This window comes from Podarcis melisellensis (assembly GCF_964234715.1).
Source record: "Podarcis melisellensis genome assembly, chromosome: 3".
Classification (NCBI taxonomy): domain Eukaryota; kingdom Metazoa; phylum Chordata; class Lepidosauria; order Squamata; family Lacertidae; genus Podarcis; species Podarcis melisellensis.
In genome coordinates, this window is record NC_138530.1 from 102,339,895 (window position 1) to 102,366,038 (window position 26,144).

The window sequence follows — 26,144 nt, forward strand, 5'->3', positions numbered from 1 at the left end:
AGTTGAAAGGGAGGGGGGAGGGTGCTTGACACTTTACCTCACAGTCCCATTTTCCTTTGAAACACTTTCTCCCCTGCTCACAGTTGCATGCCAAGGGTGAGATGGAGCATTTGATGGAGAGAAGTTGAGATGAATGCTGGTAACAGGGTTAAATCACAGGTTCCTCTCCTGCTCATTCTGTGCTGATCATCTCATCCTGAGGCTGCTTTCGCAAGGGAACCATTGTAAACAGCCACATTGTAATGTTGCCTTAGCTCTTGGTTTGTTTGCCTAAGTACTTGCACAAGCCTTATCGTTTGATTTGTCAGAGCCTGGTATGTAGCGCATGTACTGAGATCCAGACCTCCTCTGTTCAAATTTCAGCCATGAGCTAATTGGGTAACCTAGATAATCACAATGTACTTTGTTTCTGCATGCCTCATGCGGAGCTATTAAAAATTGAAATAATTATAAGGTTGTTGTTTAGTCGTTTAGTCGTGTCCGACTCTTCGTGACCCCATGGACCAAAGCACGCCAGGCACTCCTATCTTCCACTGCCTCCCGCAGTTTGGTCAAACTCATGTTGGTAGCTTCGAAATCACTATCCAACCATCTCATCCTCTATCGTCCCCTTCTCCTTGTGCCCTCCATCTCTCCCAACATCAGGGTCTTTTCCAGGGAGTCTTCTCTTCTCATGAGGTGGCCAAAGTATTGGAGCCTCAGCTTCAGGATCTGTCCTTCCAGTGAGCACTCAGGGCTGATTTCCTTCAGAATGGATAGGTTTGATCTTCTTGCAGTCCACGGGACTCTCAAGAGTCTCCTCCAGCACCATAATTCAAAAGCATCAATTCTTCGGCGAATAATTATAATACAGTGATAATATATAATAATATGAGCTACTATCTATCATTGTATGGAATGCTGAGTTAATCCAAGTCCTTTGAGCACACAAAGAAATCTGTCTATATTAATCCAAAGGAGTACTATCAATTTCGAATCTCCCTGTATAAGTTAGCTATTGGTGCTGAACAGTTGTCACCAATATCGCAAACTGAAGTTTATTGTCGATAACAGAGGTTGGTAAACTTAAGGTCTGCCTTCAGCAGTAAACAATTCTCTTAGCACCCTGTTTGAGAATCCTGAGCACATGTTCGTTTATTTGTAGAGGATACTTTTACCAAAAGTAATTACCCCAATAAACACTAATGAAGTGGGTGTTTATATTGGAAGTCACAGGAACATTTCCCAAGGGTGGGGAGGCTTTTATAAGGTCTCAGGGTTAATCTAAAACACAGTGCTTTCATACCTTGCCCGCAGATATCTATAGGGATTTTTAAAAGTTGACTGAAAATTCTGTCCTCGTCCCCAACCAACTGCCCCATGATGATAGATAGAAATTAATCAACATTCAATAATTGAAACAATGGTTAGTTAAATACAGCCTGATTCTTCAAGGGGAGTGCTGCCCATTCCAAAACAGATGGAATGCCTAGTCCAGAATCTGCTTGCCTCCCGACTAGGGACAGTTTGCATCTAAATATGAACTCATCAAAGGTGCAGTTCCTGAACCAAGACACAAACCAAAAGGCAGCTCTCCTTTGAATTTCACGCTGTGATATTTTAGTGTATTTTTGGTTTCTATGGAAGCCGCCCAGAGTGGCTGGGGAAACCCAGCCAGATGGGCGGAATACAAATAATAAATTATTATTATTATTATTATTATTATTATTATTATTATTATTATTATTCTCCGAATTCTGTGATGCAGAATGTGTAAAAGGCGAATCTCCATAAAAGCGGTATACACAACTGCAATTTGGGGGAAATAGCTAGCAAAAATTATTGCATGGGGCTGCAGCTTAAAACTCCTTTTTTACCTAAATATCTGATTGTATGGCTGAACCATGTATCATTCAGCTAAATGATATTGCTGGGTTGATGAGGCAAAAGAGGATGGATGAGATTTGCCATCATTAAAGCATGGACGGAAATTGTTATCTTCCGTGACTCAATGGATCTTATGTATCATGTTCCATACTGCACGTATACTTTGAATGGGATAAATGATCAGGGATTCCCAAACTTGGGTCTCCAGCTGTTTTGGGACTACAGTTCCCATCACCCCTGACCACTGATCCTACTAGCAAGGGATGATGGGAGTCGTAGTCCAAAAACAGCTGGAAGCCCAAGTTTGGGAATTAGGTGGTCAGCGAATTCGTGTGCATGAGAAGGCTATGGAATACATTTTTTTTAAAAATGAAGCAACTTGGACTAAAAAACAGACATTAGTTTGAAAACAATGTTTCAGCCTTAGGCCCAGAACTAACCTTATCATTTCCCATTACCTGTTTAAAGCCTTGTAGATGAAAATGTTGCTTCTCATTTTGCGGCGGGTGTGTGCATTCTTATACTTCTTTTTCTCCGTGCCCTTATCCACTTTGCCAGTATTCCTTTAACAAGACATAAATACCGCCGCGGTGTGACAATGAACAGCTTTATTTTTATTTTATTTTTAAATATTTTTATTGGTTTTTACACATAAAAGGACAAACAAAACAAACATAAACATTCAAAACAAACAACAAAAATTGACTTCCCCATGCCTTCCCTTCGCCACATCCTTGTTTTACCATTTTTTCGAGCAACTCATCGATCAGTCTTTAGTCAAGTCCCTTTTGAATTTTCTTAAAGTTTAAGATTTACAGCTGTAATTCTTTGTTTCCTACCCCTTAACATCTTATCAGTCCACAATTTTACAGTAGTTTTTTAGATATATTTTAAATTTCCCCCAGTCCTCTTCCACTGTCTCTTTCCTCTGGTCACGGATTCTGCCGGTCATCTCTGCCAGTCCCATATATTCCATCACCTTCGATTGCCATTCTTCCAGAGTAGGTAATTCCTGCATCTTCCAATACTTTGCCAACAGGATTCTTGCTGCTGTGGTTGCATACATAAAGAATGTCTTATCCTTCTTTGATACCAGTTGGCCGACCATGCCCAAGAGAAAAGCCTCCGGTTTCTTAACAAATGTCCACTTAAGGACTTTTTTAATTTCATTATAGATCATTTCCCAGTAGGCCTTAATCTTTGGGCAGGTCCACCAAAGATGGTAAAAAGTACCTTCAGCCTCATTACATTTCCAGCATTTGTTATTGGGCAAATGATAGATCTTTGCAAGTTTGACTGGGGTCATGTACCACCTATAGATCATTTTCATTATATTCTCTTTCAGGGCATTACATGCCGTAAATTTAACACCGGTGGTCCATAACTGTTCCCAGTCGTCAAACATAATGTCATGACCAACATCCTGTGCCCATTTAATCATAGCTGATTTCACTGTTTCATCCTGTGTGTTCCATTTCAGCAGCAAGTTATACATTTTAGATAGATTTTTAGTATTGGATTCTAGCAGTTCTGTTTCTAACTTTGACCTCTCCTTCTGAAAACCAAGTTTCCTGTCCTGCTTAAACATCTCATTTATCTGACGGTAGTGTAACCAATCTCGAACTTTATGCTTTAGCTTCTCAAAACTTTGTAACTTCAGTTTTTCGCCATCATGTTCTAAAATTTCACAATACTTAGGCCAATTTGAGTCCATATTAATTTTTTTCACTGCTTTCGCTTCCATTGGTGACAACCACCTAGGGGTTTTACTTTCCAGTAAATCCTTATATCTATTCCAAACATTGTACAATGCTTTCCTGACAATATGGTTTTTAAAACTTTTGTAAACCTTTACCTTGTCATACCACAGATATGCATGCCAACCAAAACTATTGTCATATCCTTCCAGATCAAGAATGTCTGTGTCTTCAAGAAGTAGCCATTGCTTCAACCAGCAAAAAGCTGCTGATTCATAATAAAGTCTTAAGTCCGGCAGGGCGAAGCCCCCTCTATCTTTTGCATCAGTTAAGATCTTAAATTTTATTCTGGGCTTTTTGCCCTGCCAGACAAATTTAGATATGTCTTTCTGCCACTTCTTGAAACAATCCATTTTGTCTAGAATCTGCAACGTCTGAAATAAAAACAACATTCTTGGCAATACATTCATCTTGATAACAGCAATTCGGCCTAACAAGGAAAGTTTCAGCCTAGACCATATGTCTAGATCTTTTTTAACTTCTGTCCAGCATTTTTCATAGTTATCCTTAAATAGATTCACATTTTTTGATGTCAGGTTTACCCCCAGGTACTTAACCTTTTTTTCTATTTCCAACCCAGTTTCACTTTGAAACCTATCTTTCTCCTCTTTTGTTAGATTTTTTTCCAGCACCTTTGTTTTCTGTTTGTTCAATTTAAATCCTGCGACCTGGCCGAATATCTCCATTAATTCTAAAACTCTTTTGGTACTAGCTTCTGGCTGTTGCAAAGTTAGCACTAAGTCATCTGCAAATGCCCTTAACTTATATTGTTTGGATCCGACCTGTATTCCTTTTACCAGCTGGTCCTTCCTAATCATGTTTAATAAAACCTCCAGGACAGATATAAACAGTAAAGGGGATATAGGGCATCCCTGTCGTGTACCTTTCTCTATTGATATTTCATCCATTACCACATTGTTCACAATTAGCTTCGCTCTTTGTTCAGAATATATTGCACCTATACCGTTTTCAAACCCTTGGCCTACCCCCATCCCATGGAGATTCTTCTTCATAAATTTCCAAGAAATGTTGTCAAAGGCCTTCTCCGCATCCACAAAGATCAGAACTGCCTTCCTGTTAATGTCTACCTCTAGCATCTCCAAAATGTCTATAATGTTCCTCACATTCTCTGACATATGTCTCCCTGGGAGAAAGCCTGTTTGGTTCTTATGAATCTCCTCCACCAAAACTCTCTTAAATCTTTTTGCCAAAACGTCTGCAAAAATTTTATAATCCACATTCAAGAGTGATATAGGGCGGTAGTTTTTAACTTGATGTTTCTCAGTTTCTGTCTTCGGTATAAGTGAGATGAATGCTTCTCTCCACGATTCGGGAGCCTGACAATGAACAGCTTTAATAGCTGCGTTAATAGGCCTGCTCAGAGCTCTTTCTGTAGGAACCTCACTTCCTTTGCTGAAGGTTTAAACAAGAAGCTGAAAATCAGTCATTAGAAGACAACATTGAAGCACATATTTTATACCCAACAGTTATATTTTGTATACCACTGTTGTTGTTGTTTTTAAAAATCCAGAGGTATAGTTGAGGGTGGCTTCTTTGATGCAGGAGATGGGACTTCGTGACAGCAAACATGGGCCCCGATTCTGTTAGATAGTTGTGGTAGCACAACAGGGCTTCTCCCTTCTCTTGTGCCCCCAATCAACTATGGATGACCAGGAGAATCCCCTGAACAGCCCATGGGGGGAAAGAGAAGGGAGATGATTCCATGGGCCAAGCGACCACACATTCAAGAAACACAAAATAACTTTTGCTAGGTTTTAATAACAAAAACAAAAACTCCTTTTACACTAAATTACAATATATCAATAAGCATGACCCATTCTCCAGGGTACTGAGAGAGCTACATGCTGCTCTTTATATACTGTAAAGGTAAAGGGACGCCTGACCATTAGATCCAGTCGTGACCGACTCTGGGGTTGCGGCGCTCATCTCGCTTTATTGGCCATGGGAGCCGGCGCACAGCTTCCGGGTCATGTGGCCGGCATGACTAAGCCACTTCTGACGAACCAGAGCAGCTCACGGAAATGCCGCTTACCTTCCCGCCAGAGCGGTACCTATTTATCTACTTGCACTTTGAGGTGCTTTCGAACTGCTAGGTTGGCAGGAACAGGGACCGAGCAACGGGAGTTCACCCCGTCGCGGGGATTCGAACCGCCAACCTTCTGATCAGCAAGTCGTAGGCTCTGTGGTTTAATCCACAGTGCCACCCTTTTATATAACATACCCAACAGCCTAATTACCACAATTTAACAGCACCTGCTATTCTGCTTCACAGCTGTAAAACTAGGTCACATTATTTACTCTGGCCTTTAAAGAAATACACAATGGAACAATAATGAACCTTCAAATTTAAAGAGACCATTCAACAGTTTTCTCCATGCCCCCCACCCCACCCCACAACCACCAATCCCCCCATAAGGGTGGCTAGCCCTTATTACATAGTGGCATATTACATTTATGGCATAGTGGAGATCTGAACCTGGGTCTTAATAGTAGAATAATAATAATAATAATAATAATAATAATAATAATAATAATAATAATAATAATAATAATTTATTTCTACCCCACCCATCTGGCTGGGTTTCCCCGGCAACTCTTGCTCAGAAGTAAGTCCATTGGAATTCAAGGAGGTTTGCTTCCAGGTAAATGTGTATAGGACGTGTATTAGTCTGGAATTCCATCCATTATGACACACTGGGTATTTCCTTTGTGAACATTGCTAAAGTGGGGTGAGAGTTTTCCTCTGGAACAAGGAGAGAGTTCGTGAGTCAGCTTTTAAAGCCCTATATATGCCCTTCCATGGAATGTAATTCCATGTACGGGAGAAGTCACAGCATGGAGCTGCCATAATTTTAGGTACCATATTTTTCACTCTATAAGACGCACCAGACCACAAGACGCACCTAGTTTTTGGAGGAGGAAAACAAGAAAACAAAATTCTGAATCTCAGAAGCCGGAACAGCAAGAGGGATCGCTGCACAGCGAAAGCAGTGATCCCTCTTGCTGTTCTGGCTTCTGGGATAGCTGCGCAGCCTGCATTCACTCCATAAGACGCGTGAACATTTACCCTTACTTTTTAGGAGGGAAAAAGTGAGTCTTATAGAGCAAAAAATACGGTTTAAGAAGAGTTTGGATTTGATATCCCGCTTTATCACTACCTGAAGGATTCTCAAAGCGGCTAACATTTTCCTTTCCCTTCCTCCCCCACAACAAACACTCTGTGAGGTGAGTGGGGCTGAGAGACTTCAAAGAAGTGTGACTGGCCCAAGGTCACCCAGCAGCTGCATGTGGAGGAGCGGAGACGCAAACACAGTTCACCAGATTACAAGTCTATCGCTCTTAACCACTACACCACACTGGCTCTCAACATTAGGTAATGTTGTATGTCAGAGGTAGCCAACATGGTGCCTTCCACAAGTTTTGGACTATGGCGACCCTTATCCCTGACCATTGACCGCACTAGCTGACGCTGAGGGCAGTTGTAGTCCACTCTTGATGGAGGGCACCCTTGTTGTACATGGAATCCCATGGCATAAAGTTGGCCTTTCTCAAGAGAACTTGGTCCTTTCGTTCCTTAATCAATCACTCATCACGGCTAATGTCATCTTAAAATAAGTTGCGAAATGTTTTGGCGGTCTTTTCAAAGAATGGTCGTAAGAAGCTAGAATGAATGAGATTAAACCTCTTCAAAGCAAAGGAAATGAAATATGTTTTGGGGTTCTTTGCAGAGACGGATGTTAATAAACTAGATGATGGCTTTGGACTTCGTGGACAAATAGAACACAAGTTGAGCTTTATTCGAAAGAATGTACCAAAAGATGTGAAGCTTGTGCTCATTGGCCATTCCATCGGTGCCCACATAATCATTGAAATGATGAAGCGCGCACAAGATGTGGAGGTATGTCAGAGATGCCTGAACATGTTGACCTCTTGCCATCCCCTCCCCTCCCCTCCCCTTGACCCTTCTCCACACACTGTGTAATTTTCTAGCAACTGTTTTCGTTTGCTCAAGATGTGCTGAGAAACCTGTTGGTTTATTTGATGGTTTGGTAATGCTTTTACTGATATTTAGTGCAGAAGTCTGATGATCTAATGATTAAAGGTAAAGGTAAAGGGACCCCTGGGGTTGCGGCGCTCATCTCACTTTATTGGCCGAGGGAGCCGGCGTACAGCTTCCAGGTCATGTGGCCAGCATGACTAAGCCGCTTCTGGCAAACCAGAGCAGCGCACAGAAATGCTGTTTACCTTCCTGCCGGAGCGGTACCTATTTATCTACTTGCACTTTGACGTGCTTTCAAACTGCTAGGTTGGCAGGAGCAGGGACTGAGCAACAGGAGCTCACCCCATCAGGGGGATTAGAACCGCCGGCCTTCTGATTGGCAAGTCCTAGGCTCTGTGGTTTAACCCACAGTGCCACCCACATCCCGATCTAATGATTACGTAGGGTATAAATGCGAAAAAGTTGACATCACAACCTGTAAATGATTATTATTACTATTGTTATTTATTCCATTTATATACAGTGGTACCTTGGGTTACAAACACCTTGGGTTACAAACACTTTGGGTTACAGACTCTGCTAACCCGGAAGTATTATCTCAGGTTAAGAACTTTACCTCGGGATGAAAACAGAAATCGCGTGGCGGTGGCGCGGCAGCACCAGAAGGCCCATTAGCTAAAGTGGTACCTCAGGTTAAGAATGGTTTCTGGTTGCACTCAAAGGTTAGGATTAACCCTTTTGTGGTAACTGAGCTTGCAAACAGGACCTACCTTTTTAAAAAATTTATTTGTGTTGCATTTTAAAAAAAACACCCTTATTATTTATTTATTTTACTTATTTCAGAACTTATTTTCCTTATTTCATAACGGATTGAGGTTGAATCCCAACAAGATGAAAGTGTTGTTTCTTGGGGACAGGTGTGGGCGGGGGGGGGCGGTTCCCTGGCCCTGAATGAGGTGACACCTCGGGGTTATTTTGGACACACAACTGCCCATGGAAGTGCAGGTTAATTCTGGGTCCAGGGCAGCTGTCTACCAGCTCCATTTGGTATGCCAGCTGAGTCTCTAGCTGCCTGAGCAATGTCTCACCAGAATGCTACATGCCCTAGTTATCTCCCACTTGAACTACTGCAATGCACTCTTCGTGGGACTACCTTTTAAGGTAACCCGGAAACTACAACTAATCAAGAATGCAGCATCTAGACTGGTGACTGCGAGCGGCCGCTGGGACCATATAACATCCGTCCTGAAGTATCTTCATTGGCTCCTGGTATGCTTCCAAGCACAATTCACAGTGTAGGTGCTGACCTTTAAAGCCCTAAATGGCCTCAGCCCAGTATACTGGAAGGAGCGTCTCCACCCCCATCCTTCATCCCAGACACTGAATTCCAGCTCCGACGGCCTTCTGGCGGTTTCCTCACTGTGAGAAGTGAGGTTACAAGGAACCAGGCAGAGGGCCTTCTCGGTAGTGGCGCCCGCCCTGTGGATGTCAGATGTCAAGGAAATAAACAACTATCTGACTTTTAGAAAATATTTGAAGGCAGCCCTGTTTAGGGAAGTTTTTAATGTTTGATGTTTTGTCGTGTTTTTAATATTCCTTTGGGAGCTGCCCAGCATGGCTGGTGCAACCCAGTCCTTTGGGCGGGGTACAAATAATAATTAGTAGTAGTATAACCTGTAAACACCATTTGAATGTAAAACAGGCAAACAGGCAACCCTCAAAGCAGCTTACATGGAACCCTGGGCAGTGAACATGTCATTACCAGTGCTTACCCATCCAAGCTCTGACCAGATCTACAAAACAGTGTATCATGACCATATCATATATTTTATACATAATACATGATGGTCAGTCCAACTAGAAAGCTTAGATAAAGGTAAAGGTACCCCTGCCCATACGGGCCAGTCGTGTCCGACTCTAGGGTTGCGTGCTCATCTCGCTCTAAAGGCCGTGAGCCAGCGCTGTCCGCAGACACTTCCGGGTCACGTGGCCAGCGTGACGAAGCTGCTCTGGCGAGCCAGCACCAGCGCAGCACACGGAAACGCCGTTTACCTTCCTGCTAGAAAGCAGTCCCTATTTATCTACTTGCACTTTAGGGGTGCTTTCGAACTGCTAGGTGGGCAGGAGCTGGGTCCGAAAGACGGGAGCTCACCCCGCCGCGGGGATTCGAACTGCCGACCATACGATTGGCAAGTCCTAGGTCAGTCCAACTAGAAAGCTTAGGTTTCCACAAAAGAGTTGTTTTTGTAACCCTCAGGGGGTGGGGAAGTTAATAATTACATTCAATATTAAGCAGTGGAGTAAACTAGAAAATAAGAATGCTTCTTTGGCCAGGATATTTTGCTCACATAGTACTACCTGGTTTCAATTATATTTGAATGGTTGAGTTGTCTTTTCTCTCTCTTTTACCTGGCTCCATGGATGCTGCTGGCAGAGTAATGATTTGCTAGTGTGTTGAAACTATAAGGTATGTTTAGGACACTTTGAGAGAGCCCAGTTTGCTTGAAGTTAACTTACGACACGCCGCATTTAAGATGTGCTCAACAATAGAAAATATTTCTGTAAGCCAAATTGCTACGCAAGTCCTGTCCCTTTGCCAGAAATAAGTTAGCTGTTATGTTTTATGACATATGAAGTGTGATAATAAGAAACTTGTGTTTCTGTCTCTTTTCTTATTGTTACTGGAATATTTTATTCCCAGTAGAGCTCCAGCTCATATGTGTAGTTTAGTAGCTGGATCATTTGTTTGTGTGCTTGTGAGTGCTTTCACTATATTCCTTTATTATAGTATTCCAGTTTTGGTTTAGTCTTAAATGCACTGTGGGTTTGTTTGTTTTTGTTTTGTTTTTTTAAGCTGCTGCATTTTAATTTTCTGAACTAGAATGTAACATTACTTTAGTCACTCTCTAGGTTTCTCTAATCATTGCACTACAGTGGTACCTCTAGATGCGAATGGGATCCGTTCCGGAGCCCCATTCGCATCTAGAAGCAAATGTAACCTGTGTCCGCGCTTATGTGCGTGCCCGGGTCACGTTCGGCGCTTCTGCGCATGCGCTTGGTGTCATTTTGAGCGTCTGCGCATGCACAAGCGGCGAAACCCAGAAGTAATACGCTATGAAAAAGCATAATTTGGGGGAATTATAGAACATTGCTGAAAGCCGAAACTGCCTTTTGGTGGGTGATATGGAAGAAAACAATCCTTTGCATAGTTGGGGTAACAGAGACGAATCCTGTCTTTGTTCTGAGTGACATGCAAGTGTTCTATCTGAATTATTTGGGCACTGTGATAACGCCAGCTGTCCCTGCCCCCTTTCAACGCCCCTGACATCTGCTCATCTTACTTACCATATCTACATGGGGGGCATTTGTACACTAGAGTTGCACAGTCTATATACTTTGGAATGGGGATGCCCAAATGAAGCTTCCATGCAACGAGGTTTACACAGGGTTGCCATAATTTGAAGAGCAAAAAAGAGGACAAACTTGCAGACTCCAACCATACCAGCTGAAATTCCTTTTGCCACAAATGCACCTTCTGCTAAATGTGCAGAAGCTCCGCCTTTTCACCTGGCGATGCGACTCCAGATTCCCCCGGTCCTCTCTCATTCCCTAAAATCAAAGCCTTCCTAGCCCTTTTTAAAATAATATTTTTTATTAATTTTCCATTTAAACATATATAATCACATTATTATTATCCACTTTACCTCTTTGGTTCTTTAGAGCCTATCAACTTCCTTCCCTCCCACCTTTTGGCTTTCAAAATTAACCTTTATATCACAGCATTTTCTATATTTTCCAATTCTAATATCACAAAATACCTCAAAATGTAAATAAATATAGAAAGGTAAAAAAATTCTCATTACAAATCTTCATATAACCCTACTAGTGTTGTTAATTGCTTACAACTGATCTTTCAAATATTGTATAAATTTACTCGTCTTTTTGGAATAATTGATTCTGCTGGTTTCAGATTTTCCCCGTCATCTTTGCCTGTTGTGCAACGTCCATCATTTTCATCCGCCACTCTTCTTTTGTTGGTACCAAAGCCTTCCTATGCCTTAGCAGAAGTTGTTTCCCCTGGCTGAAGAAGAAGAAGAAGAGTTTGGATTTGATATCCCGCCTTTCACTCCCTTTAAGGAGTCTCAAAGCAGCTAACATTCTCCTTTCCCTTCCTCCCCCACAACAAACACTCTGTGAGGTGAGTGGGGCTGAGAGACTTCAGAGAAGTCTGACTGGCCCAAGGTCACCCAGAAGCTGCATGTGGAGGAGCGGAGACGCGAACCCGGTTCCCCAGATTAGGAGTCCACCGCTCTTAACCACTACACCACACTGGCTCTCGCTGCTGGCGACTCCTTGTGCATCGTCCTTGCCCTACACAAAGGCCCCACAGCCCCGCTTCCTCCTCCCTCCTCCCTCTCCGCTTTCCAGTCCCTTGGGCCTCTGGCCACCCTCTCCAGCACCCTCCTAGCCAAACCCAGGGACCCTCTCTCTGCACAACCCCTCGCTTTTAACACCCAGCATCTTGCACGTCCTTCCCCATACACCCCTTGCAGCGCCAATTGTTCCAAGCATCCATGGCCAACCCTCATGCATCTCTCTCCCCCACTACACAAGGACCCATTCACACTCCCGCCCACCTGCTTTCCCCTCAATCAGTCACTGATATTCCTCCACGCACCACAGTCTCCTCCTCGTGACCGGGGTCCAAGCAGCTGCTCCCGCCTGCTGCCCCTGCCTCTTCCTCCTGCCAACCTATTTTCAGTTCTGCACCCTCTCTCTCAGGCCTCCATCCTCTTTATCCTGCCACCGCTGCTGCTGTTGTTATCTCCAGCCCCTGACACCACCGTTGCTTGCCTGCCTGTGTTCCCTTGCCGCTGCCACCAGGCCAGTCAACAAAACCAAACCAAAAAAACTGATATTTTACTGTATCTTAAAAATCCGCCCAGACAGAACTTTTAACCATGAAAAAGAGGACGTATCCGGGAAAATCCAGGTGTATGGCAACCCTAGGTTTATCATCATCGTCATCATCGCCATCATTATTATTATTTATTCAACTTGTACATTGCCCTATACCCGGAGGTCTCAGGGCGGTTCACAACAAGACCACAACATATAAATCACACCAAAAGCAGTAACCCAATAATACCCCCCCCAAAAAAGAGCCACATTTTATTTTATTTTAATAATTTTATTTAACATAATAATTACAAAATATAAGCAAAATATTGCAAAGAGCCACATTTTAAAAGGGTATAGATGTTGATCAGGTCAACCAGAGGCCTGGTTAAAAAGGAATGTTTTTGCCTGGCGTCTAAAGGTGGATAATGAAGGCGCCAGGCGAACTTCCCTGGGGAGAGCATCCCACAGACGGGGAGGCACTGCAGAGAAGGCCACTTCTTGTGTTGCTACCCTCCGGACCTCTTGAGGAGGAGGCACACGAAGGAGGGCCTCAGAAGATGATCTCAGGGACCGGGTAGGTTCATATGGGAAGAGGCGGTTTACACCTCTAAGGCCTTGTGAAAATAGGACATCCAACAAGTGCGTATTGTCATGTGGGCGGATCATGACATCAAAGCTCTTGCTGCTGCTGTTAGGATAATCCCGGCTTCTCTTTGCGGTACTTTAATGCAGATAAGGAAGGATGGGTGTGATTTCGTCACATAAATTACTGGTTGCCTGGAGCCAAGGATTGAAGTATGTCTTCAGCGTGCTTCCACACATTACTTGAAAGCATTCCCGTAACAGAGGCACCGTCTTGCGTCCAAGATTGTGGGTGCCGGGGGTACATTGCGCACATGTGACATCATGCACATAATGCGTAATGTTGCATTGTTGAGAGGAGGCCAAGCCCAGAGCGCAGAGTGATGTAGCTTCCTCTCTTGCACTTAAGAGAAGCCAGCCGCTGAACTGCACCATGCTCAGCCTCCTCGACATTGAGGGGCCCGGGCCCCCTTCCAGCAGATATTGAGGGGGGGTGTCCCGGGAGTTGGCACGCCTATCCAGTAGGAAGTTACCGTATTTTTCGCTCCTAAAAAGTAAGGGGAAATGTGTATGCATTACCAGTGTGGTGTAGTGGTTAAGAGCGGTGGACTCGTAATCTGGTGAACTGGGTTCGCATCCCCGCTCCTCCACATGCAGCTGCTGGGTGACCTTAGGCCAGTCACACTTCTCTGAAGTCTCTCAGCCCCACTCACCTCACAGAGTGTTTGTTGTGAGGGAGGAAGGAAAAGGAGAATGTTAGCCGCTTTGAGACTCCTTAGGGTAGTGATAAAGCGGGATATCAAATCCAAACTTCTCCTCCTCTTCTTCTTCTTCTTCTGGAGCGAATGCAGGAGGGAGGCTCTGCTCAGTGCTTCATTTAAAAAGCCGCGTGGAGTGTGTGTGCGGCTCTTGGGGGCTTTTCTCCGAGGATGTGGGGGAAGGGACTGACGGGCTGCCCTCTGTCCCTTCCCAAACCTCCTGGAAAAGCCAACTTCTGATTGGTACAGGCACCCCAGAAACAATAGTCACAAACATTCGACTTCCAAAAAACGTTCGAAAACCGGAACACTTGCTTCCAGGTTTTCGGCGTTTGGGAGCCAAGGCATTTGAGAACCAAGGTACAGTTGTATCACTGTTCCCATGTCTGTCATCAAAGGTGTTAACTGTGTATGTGATCATAGGTCACCTTTTCTCATCAATTAAATTGATTCATTTTAAAGCCTTGTGATATAACCCAGGCTTAAAGGATTATCCTGCCCTCCTACGTGACTGTCTCCCAGAAACACATGATCTCATTTTTAAAAATTGTATCACTGCACTCCTTGCGGAGATGCAGAAATGCATTTTAAACATGTACCCATTCTTGTGATGCTTGCATAATTTTTCATTTTGGGAAATGGGTAATATTTGAGTGTGAATTGAACCTACTTGTTTCAGTGAAGTGTGAACTCAGTTACGCAGCAGTGTTAATTAATGCTAATTATTTAGCTTCTAAACAAGACATATTAAATGTTTGAAAAAGAGAATCCAGTCCCAGCAGCTACTGAATCTCAGTCTGCTTTCTATCTCTTCCGCTTGCCAATTTTTTAAAAAATGATGAGAGCTTAAGGTAAGTATAAATGAGGCATAATATAATAATAATCAGTGGCGTAGCGTGGGTTGTCAGCACCCGGGGCAAGGCAAGTAATTTGCGCCCCCTAACCCCTGGATTTTAGCACTCGAGTGCGAGCGCGCCCCCCCCGATGTTGCGGCCGGCCCCCCCTGCGCCCCCACGCTACGCCACTGGGGCTGGGGGCGAGCCAAGGAGCCAAGGACCCCCCCTTAAGGCTCAGCAGGAATTTATTAAATTTATTATTTGCGGCGCCCCCGCGGGCCGAGGCAGCCAAAGCCCCCTCCCCTCGGGCGCCTCCCCGCCCCCTCCTCTCCTTGGGCTGTAGGTGGAGCCCGCGCTCCGAGGCGCTGCAGATCGGGGCTTGGCGAGCGCCTCTCCTCCCCCCCGGCCTGGACCGGGGGCTTCCAGCCGTACTCCGTCCTCGCCCGACCCCCCCCCCCGCAGCTGAGAGTTGCGCTGAGAGCCGGAGCCAGCGGCGCCCCCTTCCGCCGGGAGACCATCGCCCGCCCGCCAGCTTCCTCTCGGAGGGTGTTGGGGAGCGCAGGGCGCGGCGAGGCCCCTCGGAGCTCTCCTCCCCCCCAGTCGGCAGAAGCAGCCACCGCCTGTGGCTGGGCCGAGGGGATGGCGGCGGCGGCGGGGTGCGGAGGCTGCCCGTGCCGGCCAGGCGTTGGTGGTGGCGGCGGCGCTGCTGCAGCGGCTGCTCCTCCTGCGAGCAGTGAGTGGAGCGCAGCCGCAGCGGCGGCGGCGGGGGGCGCGCGCGCACTAGGGAGCAAGGCTGGCGGCGGTGGGGAGCCCGGCGGAGGAAGGAACTTGTCCCTTCCCTCTGGACTCGCGCCCCCCCAGAAGTTGCGCCCGGTGCGGCCGGCACCCCTGGCACCCCCCACGCTACGCCACTGATAATAATATACCACCCTTTATCAAAAGATTCCCAAGGTGGTATACAACATTAAAAACACATTACAGAACATTAAAGATAAAAACATAATTCTTCAGTGAAGAATTTCTTCAGGCACAAAAGAATTCTGTAACTATCATGTATCCTACCCTCGAGATTTCAATAAGATAGTGTGGGCAGGGCCACAGTGGTAGTTGCTTTGGCTCAAAATTTCAAAAGGAAAAAAAAAAGGTAGTGATAATTCAATAAAAAGTAGCACACTGCCCCCCTCACATAGAAAATCTCCCGATGTTCGTGTGAGCAAATTGAAGAGCAGATTTCGGTGGTGACCAGTGGCTAGGGTGCCCTCTGCATGGGCTTTAGAAAGATACCCACCCCCGGCCAATCCCCCGTCCCACTCTCCACTGTGCTCTCCACTCAGGTAGGCCGCCAAGCTATTGCCCCTTCATTCCAGCCTATCAGTGGGTGGTGCTGAGGATATTTGCCTTGCCCCGACTGCTGGCAACCCATGCTATGTCACTGGATGGAACTGAACTTTGTGTTTTTCTATACTTTCCATCAGCTGAAGCATTTCAGCTTGCCAGATGAAATGATCCCACCCCACACGGATGTGCTGTTCTGGGGTTTTTCCTGGATGCTCCCAGCCAAATTGGGGGGGGGGTGCAGGGAGAGAGGGAGGGGGGAATCCTGTTGCACAAGTGGAAGCTGATGGGCTGAATGGTTGGACCTGACCCATAGACAAATAAGCAAAAGATTATGTGAGGTTTTTATCACCATTTGCAATAACAAATTCAACTCTTGGTTTGGACATATGCTAGTTCTTGAGACACAAAGGAATGCTGAAAGGAGGTTTGAAGTGGGTAAATCCCACTTGAAACTGATAGAAAACATTTTCTAGCTTTTGAGGTTCTTTTTAACTTTACAGCCCAGGGCAGTGGAGTTCAATCAACCAGAAGAGTCACAGATGTTGGAGCAGATTGACCACCTGTGAGCTAGCATTTATTTATAGATAACTGAAGATGACTTTTAGCATTGTGAGACAGATGTTATTGACTGGGTTTATTACTTTATTCTTCTGCAAGCTACTCTCACAGAATATATTTATTCTGCTCTCATATCTTTAAAGGCTATCAAGTTTGGTCTTGATATTCTACAGGGTCCAATTAAAGCAGAACTCTTAAAACAGGAAATTTATCAGAGGCTTTCCTTATTTTACATCCTGTAAAACAATTAGATTGTGGTTCACCAAATGAGTTGGGAGCGAGCCTCTGTCTCATTGATTTCACTGGAATCTAGCAAATTCCCTTTACCACTTCTTTGTTTTTCAGCTCACTCAGGCAAAAAAAAAAACATGGCAAAAAGAATATCACTGCAGCTTTTGGAAATATCTGTTTTAAAATTTACAGTAATTGTATAGCCTAGTAAAAAGGGGCAAAGACATTAGAAATATCTAAGATCTATTGGAGCACCTCTGTGAAGGGAATTGGCCCTCTCTGTTTTTTTTAATAAAATATTACTCGTGATTCATCTGGGTGCTTTTTTAAAAAAAATAATCTACATTTTTTTTTAAAAACCCACTTAAAACACTTCTAGGAAGTTACATGACATTAAAATAGCAAAACATACCAAAATAGAACATAAAAGTAAAAGTCTGTTATTCCGCTGCAGTAGTCCAAGTGCAACATTACACTGAAGGGGAAATGAAGAATTAGAATCCAAATGACTGGTAAAATAAATAGTAGTAAGCAGAATTCATTAAGCAATCTGTTTAACAACCACTTTGTGTTTTGTTTTAGTGAGATGAATGAGATTATTACAACATTGGTTATAATATTACTTAGGCAAGAGGGAATTCATTTATCTGGATATTCGATTTATATCAGGATAGTCGATGGGGTATCCTCCAATTGCTTCTTTGTTTGTTTATTGCATTTATATCCCACCTTTTTCTCCAAAAACCTCAAGGGGACATGGTTCTCCCCTTCCCTGTGCGGTCAGCTAAGCTGAGAGGTACTGACTAGCCCAAGGGCACCCAGTAGTTTCATGGCCCAGTGGGCTTAGTGGGGATATCAACCCCCCCACATCCTAGTTTGACACTAAGCATATTGGGCTTCAACTCCTCTTATCTCTGATGATTGTCTATGCTTGATGGGACTTGTGGACCTTCTGGATATTGTTGGGCTCCCACTGGCTTATATTGTTTTCTGCCTCCACATTTTAGGCAGCCATCTGTCTCGAGAGACAATGGAGTGCACTTCCAGGGGTGCAAGCCTGGGCAGCGTGTATGGAGGTCCTGGGCTGTCCAGGTGAAAGGACCCCTCTCTCAGCCTTGCTGTTGTGGTCCAAAGGAAAGCAGAGCAAAGCTTGGCTGCAGGAATTGCCTTAAGGAGGCAAACAAGGCACCACCCGACCGCCTCAGGGACTTCACTTCAGATTTGTTCAGGGTTCACGCCTTAGCCTTTTCCCCTCCTAAAGATGTCCCGTAAGGCAGGGAAGGTTTAGGATCACAGTTTTCCTTCTCCTAAATGGACTACCTTCCCAGGTTGACGAGCCCCATCTGCCCCTTACTTCCCCCTATAGCACATGCAGAAACCGCCTTCTTGGCTGTTGGACCCACCAGTGGTCTCATCCTCACAATCCACCCGAGCCTGTCTTTGCATGCAGGGAAGGTCCCTAACTCACTGAGGGTTTGAGACCCATCGGCTACCATCACCTGATTTAGCCAGCCAGTCAAAGCTGTCCCCAGGGTGTGGCCGCTGCCACATGCATACAACTTTTAGGAGCCGCAGGTGAGAGCTCAATGTGGTGCAGTGGGGACCAAAGGAGGACATGCTACTCCAAAAGGAGCATGATCAGAGGAACTACCCCTCCCTTAACATCCCAGAGATCCCATGCAACTCTCATTATACTTGACGTTTGACTATGTAGTCTGGGATTGCTGCTGCTGATTTTATTATTTATACTCCCCGCCCATCTGACTGGGTTTTCCCAGCCACTCTGAGCGGCTGTTGTTAGGCTCCCTCTCCTGTTTTCTGTCTCCGCATAGCAATAATCAATAATCTAGCAACCATCTGTAATTCTATATGCATTAATTTATTTGCTTTTGTGGCTTTCTGCTGTTTCCTTCATGTTAGTACAGGCTTAACATAAGGGTATGTTAAATGTAAGGCTCGGGTTTCAATGATGAAGGATATATAATTGCGCCTTTTCTAGGTCATCCGTCTGTTTAAGGCACACTTACGCATTCATTGCATTTTCGTGTGCTTTGCAAACACCTGAGAACTTACGGGGGGAAACATTCACATTGCTGACTTGTAGGTCTCCTGAAATGAACCCCAGAGCACATGCATCTGACAGCAGCTGAGATCAGCGTGTCAGCAATTCAGATCTTGCATTATTAATCAGGATGCAGATGTGAGGATCACTCCGTGCCAGATAATAATGAACTGTCCAAATCGGTTGTTGAGTAAGTGTGATTAATACAAGATCCTTGCCAGCTAAAGCTGGAGGAAAAACTGCAACTGCTCAGCTCAGCAAAACCTCAGAGAAGCAAAGTCCTGGAAGGACAAGGGTCCACTGATTTCTCCAGAGGAACCTTTGAATGGCAGCCTCGTTGAACAAGCGGCGTTAAGGAGCAAAAAGGTCTTCTAGATGCAGGAAAAGACTCCAAGCTAGGGAAATGACCCCGGAGCAGAGGGGGCTTTGAAAGCCCTGTTTCCCATTCTTATCCACCACAAAGCCTTGCACTTGCTGGGACGTGGGTGACACTGTGGTCTAAACCACTGAGCCTCTTGGTCTTGCCAATCAGAAGGTTGGTGGTTTGAATCCCCTGGATGGGGTGAGCTCCTGTTGCTCTGTCCCAGCTCCTGCCAAGCTAGCACTTCGAAAGCACATCAGTACAAGTAGATAAATAGGTACCACTGTGGGTAAACGGTGTTTTCGTGCGCTATGGCTTCCGTCATGGTGTCCCATTGCACCAGACGTAACTGTCTAGGGGCTCTTTTACCTTTTACCTACACTTGCTAGAAATTGGTGGGCAAGCCAACAGATTGCGATTGAGAGCCTTAGTTGCAAATCATAGACTCATAGAGTTGGAGAGGCCCCTGAGGATCATCTAGTCCAACCCCCCACAATGCAGGAATATGCAGCTGTCCCTTATGGGGATTGAACCTGCAACCTTGGAGTTAGCGGCACCAAGCTCCCAGCTTTCCATGCTCAGTTCCTCAGCTTCTTGCCATCAGCTGGGCAGCAGGCTGACCATTGCTTCTTCTTCTGGGTAACAGTGGTGTGTTTCTCACCACTTTTTCTTACACACGCACACCCTTTGGACCATGGGAGGGTATTTCAAAGTGACCACTGATAACTCACATTGCTGAATTTCATGGAAGTGTTTGGAGGGAAAGGAAAGGTGAGACAAGAATGTGGCACAGTGGAGGAAACTCCTTCCCTGAATCTTCCTTTTGAGAGCCCACGCTTCTGTTCCTCTTGGGCACAATTGCATATTCCTCTTAAACATAATGAAAGAGGCTTTATTCGCAAGCCTCTTTGCCTCACTCGCCAACTCCAAAAGTGTGTTCCACCTAAATTGCTATTTGAAATAATCAGTTTTTAGTTTTTCTATGTAGGTCAGCCAGGGGCGTAGCTCGGGGGTGGTGAGCTGGGCTCCCATCAGGGGCGCAGGCTATTGGGGGGGGTGCAAAAATCAGCTTTAAAATATGTCCATAAATATAAATATTGATTATTGCCTTATAAAAAATGGTTTTAAATAGAGGGTGAATTGAATGGGGGCGAGGTTGGAGGAGAGGTGGAAAGAAGAGCTAATTTGTCCATGGCTAGGGGACGCAATCTGGGTGGTTCTGCCAGGGGCACAAGATCACCTAGGTATGGCTCTGAGGTCAGCAAGAGAGCACCAAGAAAACAGCTTTTTGGATATATGCGTCAGTTTTCTCTTTCCCAGGCTAAACAAACCCGTCCTTTTTAGTCTTTCACTGTGTCACTTCCTAGTGTTGTAAAATGGTTCTCTTCCCGCTTCTCCGTGTATTAAACGAATAATTTGGTTCTAACTGCGAATGGGAAAAGGTTGCACAGGGTGCTCATTTTGTGGGGGAAGGCACTCTTTGTATGCACAAAGGCATTCTCTCCTTGCCATTTAACATGGCACTGATTTGAGGGCTTAATCGGTGGCCAATACTCCCATCTACAGGAAGTTGTGTGGCATTATTAATGCTCAGCACCACGTATACTGAACGCAGTGATGTATGGGATGAGTGCATGCGTGTATGAGAGAGAGAACTTGCCTTGAATTGGTTCTCCTTCCAAAAGTGTATTGTGAAACTTTTCCATTGGAGAGGCTCAAGGTCCAACAGGAAAGTGACGGTTGGTTTTCTTTCTTTCTCAGACTTCCATAATGAGAGTGACCGGAAGTTTTAAGGTGTGCAGCTGTGATACCACAAGCTTCTCTGTGCCCATCTTCCATACCATTGTGAATACCAGCCCTTTTCTCCACAGAATGGTGTTGTCTGCTTTTGGGGGGGATTTAGCTCTGAATGTAAAATCCCCTCAAGAAGTAGGCAACTTTGGTATGAAAGCAGGGTCACGGCCTTTTCCCCCCACCCGGAACTCACCAGAACTCGCTTCCGGTACCTCTCAGTTGGGCGCCATTGTCATTATAAGCGAACAAGAGAGACATTCATTGTGAGTTCTGGCATCTCTCTTTTTTCCGAAAAATAGCACTGAGCAGGGTCGTCAGATCAGTCTGCCCATGGCATAAGGCAGTGATTTTCAACCAGGGTGTTGTGGCACCCTGGGGTGCCTTGAATAATGGTCAGGGGTGCTGCAGGCAACACTGGCCTCTGTCCCTCTTTCCTTCCCTCCCTCCTCTGATGTCCTCTTGTGTCTCTGCCTCCCGAAGGCTTGCACAGCTGGCTACAAGCTCCCTAGGCAAATGGTGCCTTTGGGGCTGGCCACGGGGGTGGTTCCCAGGCAGTGGGAGGAGGCACCTCTCTTTGGGACCGGGAGGCAGCTCAGAGAGCAGGAGTGGCAGCATTGGTTACCCAGAGGACTCCCAAGGAGAGAGGAGAGGAGAGGAGGCTGAGGGAACACAGGGGAGGGTGCTCAAAAAAGGGTGCCAGCTCTGCACCCTTGATCTAACTGAGCTCCTGAGCCCCACAGGAGTGCCACAGAAAGAATGTAGTTGGTCAAGGGTGCCATAAACTCAAAAAGATTGAAAACCTCTGGCATACGGAATTGCAAAATAGCTTGGCTTAATATGTAAGAGATACTAAAATTAAACTGACCGTGCCCCGGGTACTTTCATTTACAGTGGTACCTCTAGTTACAAACTTAATTCGTTCTGGAGGTCCGTTCTTAACCGGAAACTGTTTTTAACTAGAGGCGTTGCTTTCGCTAATGGGGCCTTTTGCTGCCGCTGCACCAGCGGCACACAATTTCCCTTCTCATCATGGGGCAAAGTTCTCAACTCGAGGTAGCTCTGCCAGGTTAGCGGTGTTTGTAACCTGAAGTGTTTGGAACCTGAGGAGTTTGCAATTATTTCCTGCCTTCTTTTATATACACTGCAGGCCTCACTTTGCTCTTGGGAGCAGGCAGAGGTTACCACTATCTCCCCATGCTATTACTACTGATCTCCCAGAAGCATAACCTTCCTGTTACCTCCCCACCCTGTGGTCAAACCTTGCATACTCTGAAAAACCTGTGCAGCTATGGACTAGTATCGCTGCTCCAAACGTCTGATAAGTCTTCCAGGACTCCCAAGGTTTTCCCAGGAACACATTTTGAAAACAACAGACCTTGCCCCCATTATTCACCTCATAGTAAAATGCCATTTTTTGGGTTTATGACTTAATTGTAGGATGCACAATTTGCAAGCAAAAGGCCGTAGATTCAATCCCTGGCAATCTCTGAGCAGTGTGCATGCACAAAGCTCATACCAAGAACTAACTTAGTTGGTCTTTAAGGTGCTACTGGAAGGATTTTTTTTGTTTAATCTCTGAGCAGGGCAGTGAAAGAGTCCTATCCAAAATGCTGGAGAGCTGCCCCCTGTAGACCAGGAGCAGGGAGCCTTTGACCCTCCAAATCATAGAATTATAGAATTTTTGAGCTGGAAGGCAGTCGAAGGATTATCTACTCCAAGCCACTGCAATGCAGAAATATGCAACTGTCTCATGCAGGCATTGAACCTGCAAACTTGGCTTGAATGTTGTTGAACACCAAGTGCTATCAATCCCAGTTGCCATGACCAGTGGTCTGGTTGATGGGAGCTGGGGTCAAGAAACATCTTAAGGGCTACTTATCTGTAGACCATCTTGAGCTAGATAGACCAACGGTAGAAGATGGCTCTCTATTTTCCTACCTCTGACCCCAGACAAAGTATAGATAGCCCAGAAGTGGCCAGTTGGAAGCTTTGATTGTGTGTGCTGTGCAATATAGCAGAGGAATGCATTTTCTTCTTTCGTTGACAGCATGCTGTGTGTTGCACGCTGGTTTTCCCAAGAGGAGCAGTTGACCTGAGTTTGGCTACCACCTCCCCTTTCCCTGAGCTGTAGTTGAGTTTGCTCTTGCTTGACCCTTAAGTGACAGACTTGCCAAAGAAGAACAATGGGAAGTTTGTGAAGACAGTCATCATTTCAGCTTTGCACTTGTAAGATGCATACTGGTCTATTGTTTGCTTATTGAAAGACAATAAAGGCTGGCTGCAACAGAGAGGAGGGTGAAGGAAATATGACAGGTTATTAATGCATATATCTTCTCCCTGCTCATCGCAGTCCTATCTGCTTAGTTTATAGGTGGGTGCAGAAATCCCACACTATTTTTTTGCTTGCCTGTGTGCCTTCCTCAAGAAGCCTTGCAAGGTGTTGGAGATCAGTTTTTGCAAGTGCAGAAGGCAACGGGCCAACTCAGGCAAATGAGAAAATGCAATCAAAGCAAAACAAATGATTCCAATTTACTTTAAATATTCCTCATGGTGATGTTGTTCTCAGTATAGTTGTCCTCAGATGAAAGATGCATGTACTCTTTACCTGAGGCCTTTATATGCATGTAGGTTAGAAACACTGGAAAGAAATTGGGCTTGAGAGGGAAGGGAGACCTATTTAAGCTGTTTTTCCCCTTGCTGCAGAGAGATCATGAAATATATATTTTAAATATTTCCTTATACTCACAAATATTTCTTTTTTCTTTCTCATTTATCATTTCAACCCAGGGCATTCTCTAGCATCTCAATTTAGCGTCTCAACATGTTTTGAATGGTTTTGATTGATTGATTGCCATAAAACGCCTACTTTCTCATTTGAAAGGTTATTAGAAGAAGTGCAAGGCCTTCTGGTTTGATTTGGCTTTTATCATATCCATAAACCATTATCCAGAACATAAGAATGGAACGTGCTGGATCAGGCCCACGGCTCATGGACACAGTGCAATTTTAGAGTTTCACTAGAGATTTCATCTAGTCCAGCGTCCTGTTCCCATGAGATAAAATTTAATTGCTCTTGCCAAATACCATGGCATCATTCAAAGACAAAAAAAACAAAACAGCAATCACTACATATGCAATAAAACCATGGTCAAATCCACCAAATTTTCTTATTACACAGAATAATAAGTAATTCTCAAATGTGCAAATTACATCTCTGAGTCCCCTTTGCAACTGAATGCCATCCCATCCAGTTCTTTCTTTCTAATCTTCCTAGCTGCCAAGGCACAGAGAGCCACCTTATAAGTCACAGGGTCATCAGTATCACCCAGCAGCCATTTCACCCTCTCTGCCCTGGTTAGATTTGTTTCCTTTGTGCATCCTGTTTTCTCATCAGCCAGACCAGATGCCTATGGGAACCCCCAAAATAGGACCTATGCTGTAAAGCTGAATATTTAATTCTAAACTTAGATTTATTGTAATGGATTTTTGTGTGTGCGTATTTCAGATGTTGACGCAAACTTAAACTTAGGTACCGAGTTCTGCTATTGGTGCCGGTGGATAATGGTACCTGTTGCTCCATTTCTCTCGCTTACGTGCAGAAGCACATACACCACCGCACTTGATTGCATTGTGAAGAGAACATGTTTGGTTTTCCCTTTTGCGTAAGGCAAGCATCTTGCTACAGGTGCTCGAGTTGGAACCTTGAAAAGTTGCTTTGGCATTTGCTGAAGCACTGCATTCATGGAAAGGTGAAATTTCACTGCAGGGGGAATAAAAGGAATTTAGTGGCTGCAATTAGGAAATTCTTCTGAGGGGTGCCTATCTGTAGCTCGTAGACCGTGTCCACAAACATTGACCAAATGCAAAGTGTTGTTTCTGACTGTTAATCAGAGCAGTGACATGGCCCTCTGGGATGAGAAAGCAAACTTTGCTTTACTGTGAGATTTTAGGAAAACACAGTTCTTTTTCCACATGGGCCGTTAAAAGCATGACTTCTAATCCTATTTTTAATGGCAGGCTTATTCTGCACTGTGCCTATGCCTTGTGCTGCATCACCAAGGTTCGGTGACTGCTGACAAGCTGCAAGGGATCAGAGGGAATCTTTGCTGTATAGGTCGCCAGTAGGCAAGATGAACCTCCTGCCACACCCCAGTCCAGTGGATCTGAAGCTTGGGTTTCCAGCTGTGGTTGGACTACAATGCCCATCATCCCTAGCTAGCAGGAGCAGTGCCCAGGGATGATGGGCATTGTAGTTCAACAACAGCCGGAAACCCAAGTTTGAGAAACTCATGCTCTACTGACTGAGCTACCCCAGAGAGCAGCTTTTTGCATCTTTCCTCTGTTTGGAGTGAATGGGAGGGTGTCTAGTTCCAGCATCCAGTGGAATAGGATTTTAAGGGGAGTGTTTTAGCTTGCAGAGACAGAACAAGTGCAAACAACTTTTTCCATTTCCTTCATAAAGTAAAGGGTTACAGCAGTTAACATATGAACATGCACAAAAATGGTTAGTTTGTGTGCCACACAGGCAGATAAAATATACATTAGCTCAAAACCCATATTGGTTTGAAAAACAAAAATATATATAAAGTTTCTGGGAATAAAGCCAGGGTTCAACATACATTTAGGAATTGTGAGCCTGCAAAGTTCGACTTATGAACTGCCTGATTTCAAGTTTCTGCGGTATCACTAAGTAAAGCTAGGTTGTAATGCCAAAACGCAGCATATCTCCTTCGGTTTAGTTACAAAACACATTTGTGGTTTGCAAGGAAGCCTTTCCAACAGAAGATTTGTTTCTTCTGTGAAATAAATCATAGTCGTTTTAACTTAATACTGAAATAAGAATGGAAACCTTTCAGGCTTTCTGTCAGATTCCAAGAGAGTTGATTTTGTGCCAAATGTTTTTTTTCTTTCTTTGAAGTGATGCTAGCGCAGGGTAGCAAATGTATTGTCAGAGGTCTGCTGAAACACAGGTGTGTATGTCCTAAGGGGATCCCAAGAGATCTAATCTAAGTTTTACATATTGTACAAAGATGGGCTGAAAGAAAATCAAATAGCTGCACCTTCTAGAAACACAAGGG

General features: G+C 44.8%; 1 protein-coding gene across 2 annotated transcripts in view; it reads left to right on the forward strand.

Annotated features, from left to right (window-relative positions):
- Nucleotides 1-26,144, forward strand: part of LDAH (lipid droplet associated hydrolase) — a 285,265-nt gene that overhangs the window by 24,343 nt on the left and 234,778 nt on the right. For both annotated transcript variants that reach the window (XR_014166943.1, XM_081906514.1), the window contains one exon: nt 7,373-7,542. Coding sequence is in view for 1 of the 2 variants with exons in the window: in XM_081906514.1 (XP_081762640.1) it covers nt 7,373-7,542 (170 nt within the window). In the remaining variant the exon portion in view is untranslated. The remainder of the gene's footprint in view (nt 1-7,372; nt 7,543-26,144) is intronic.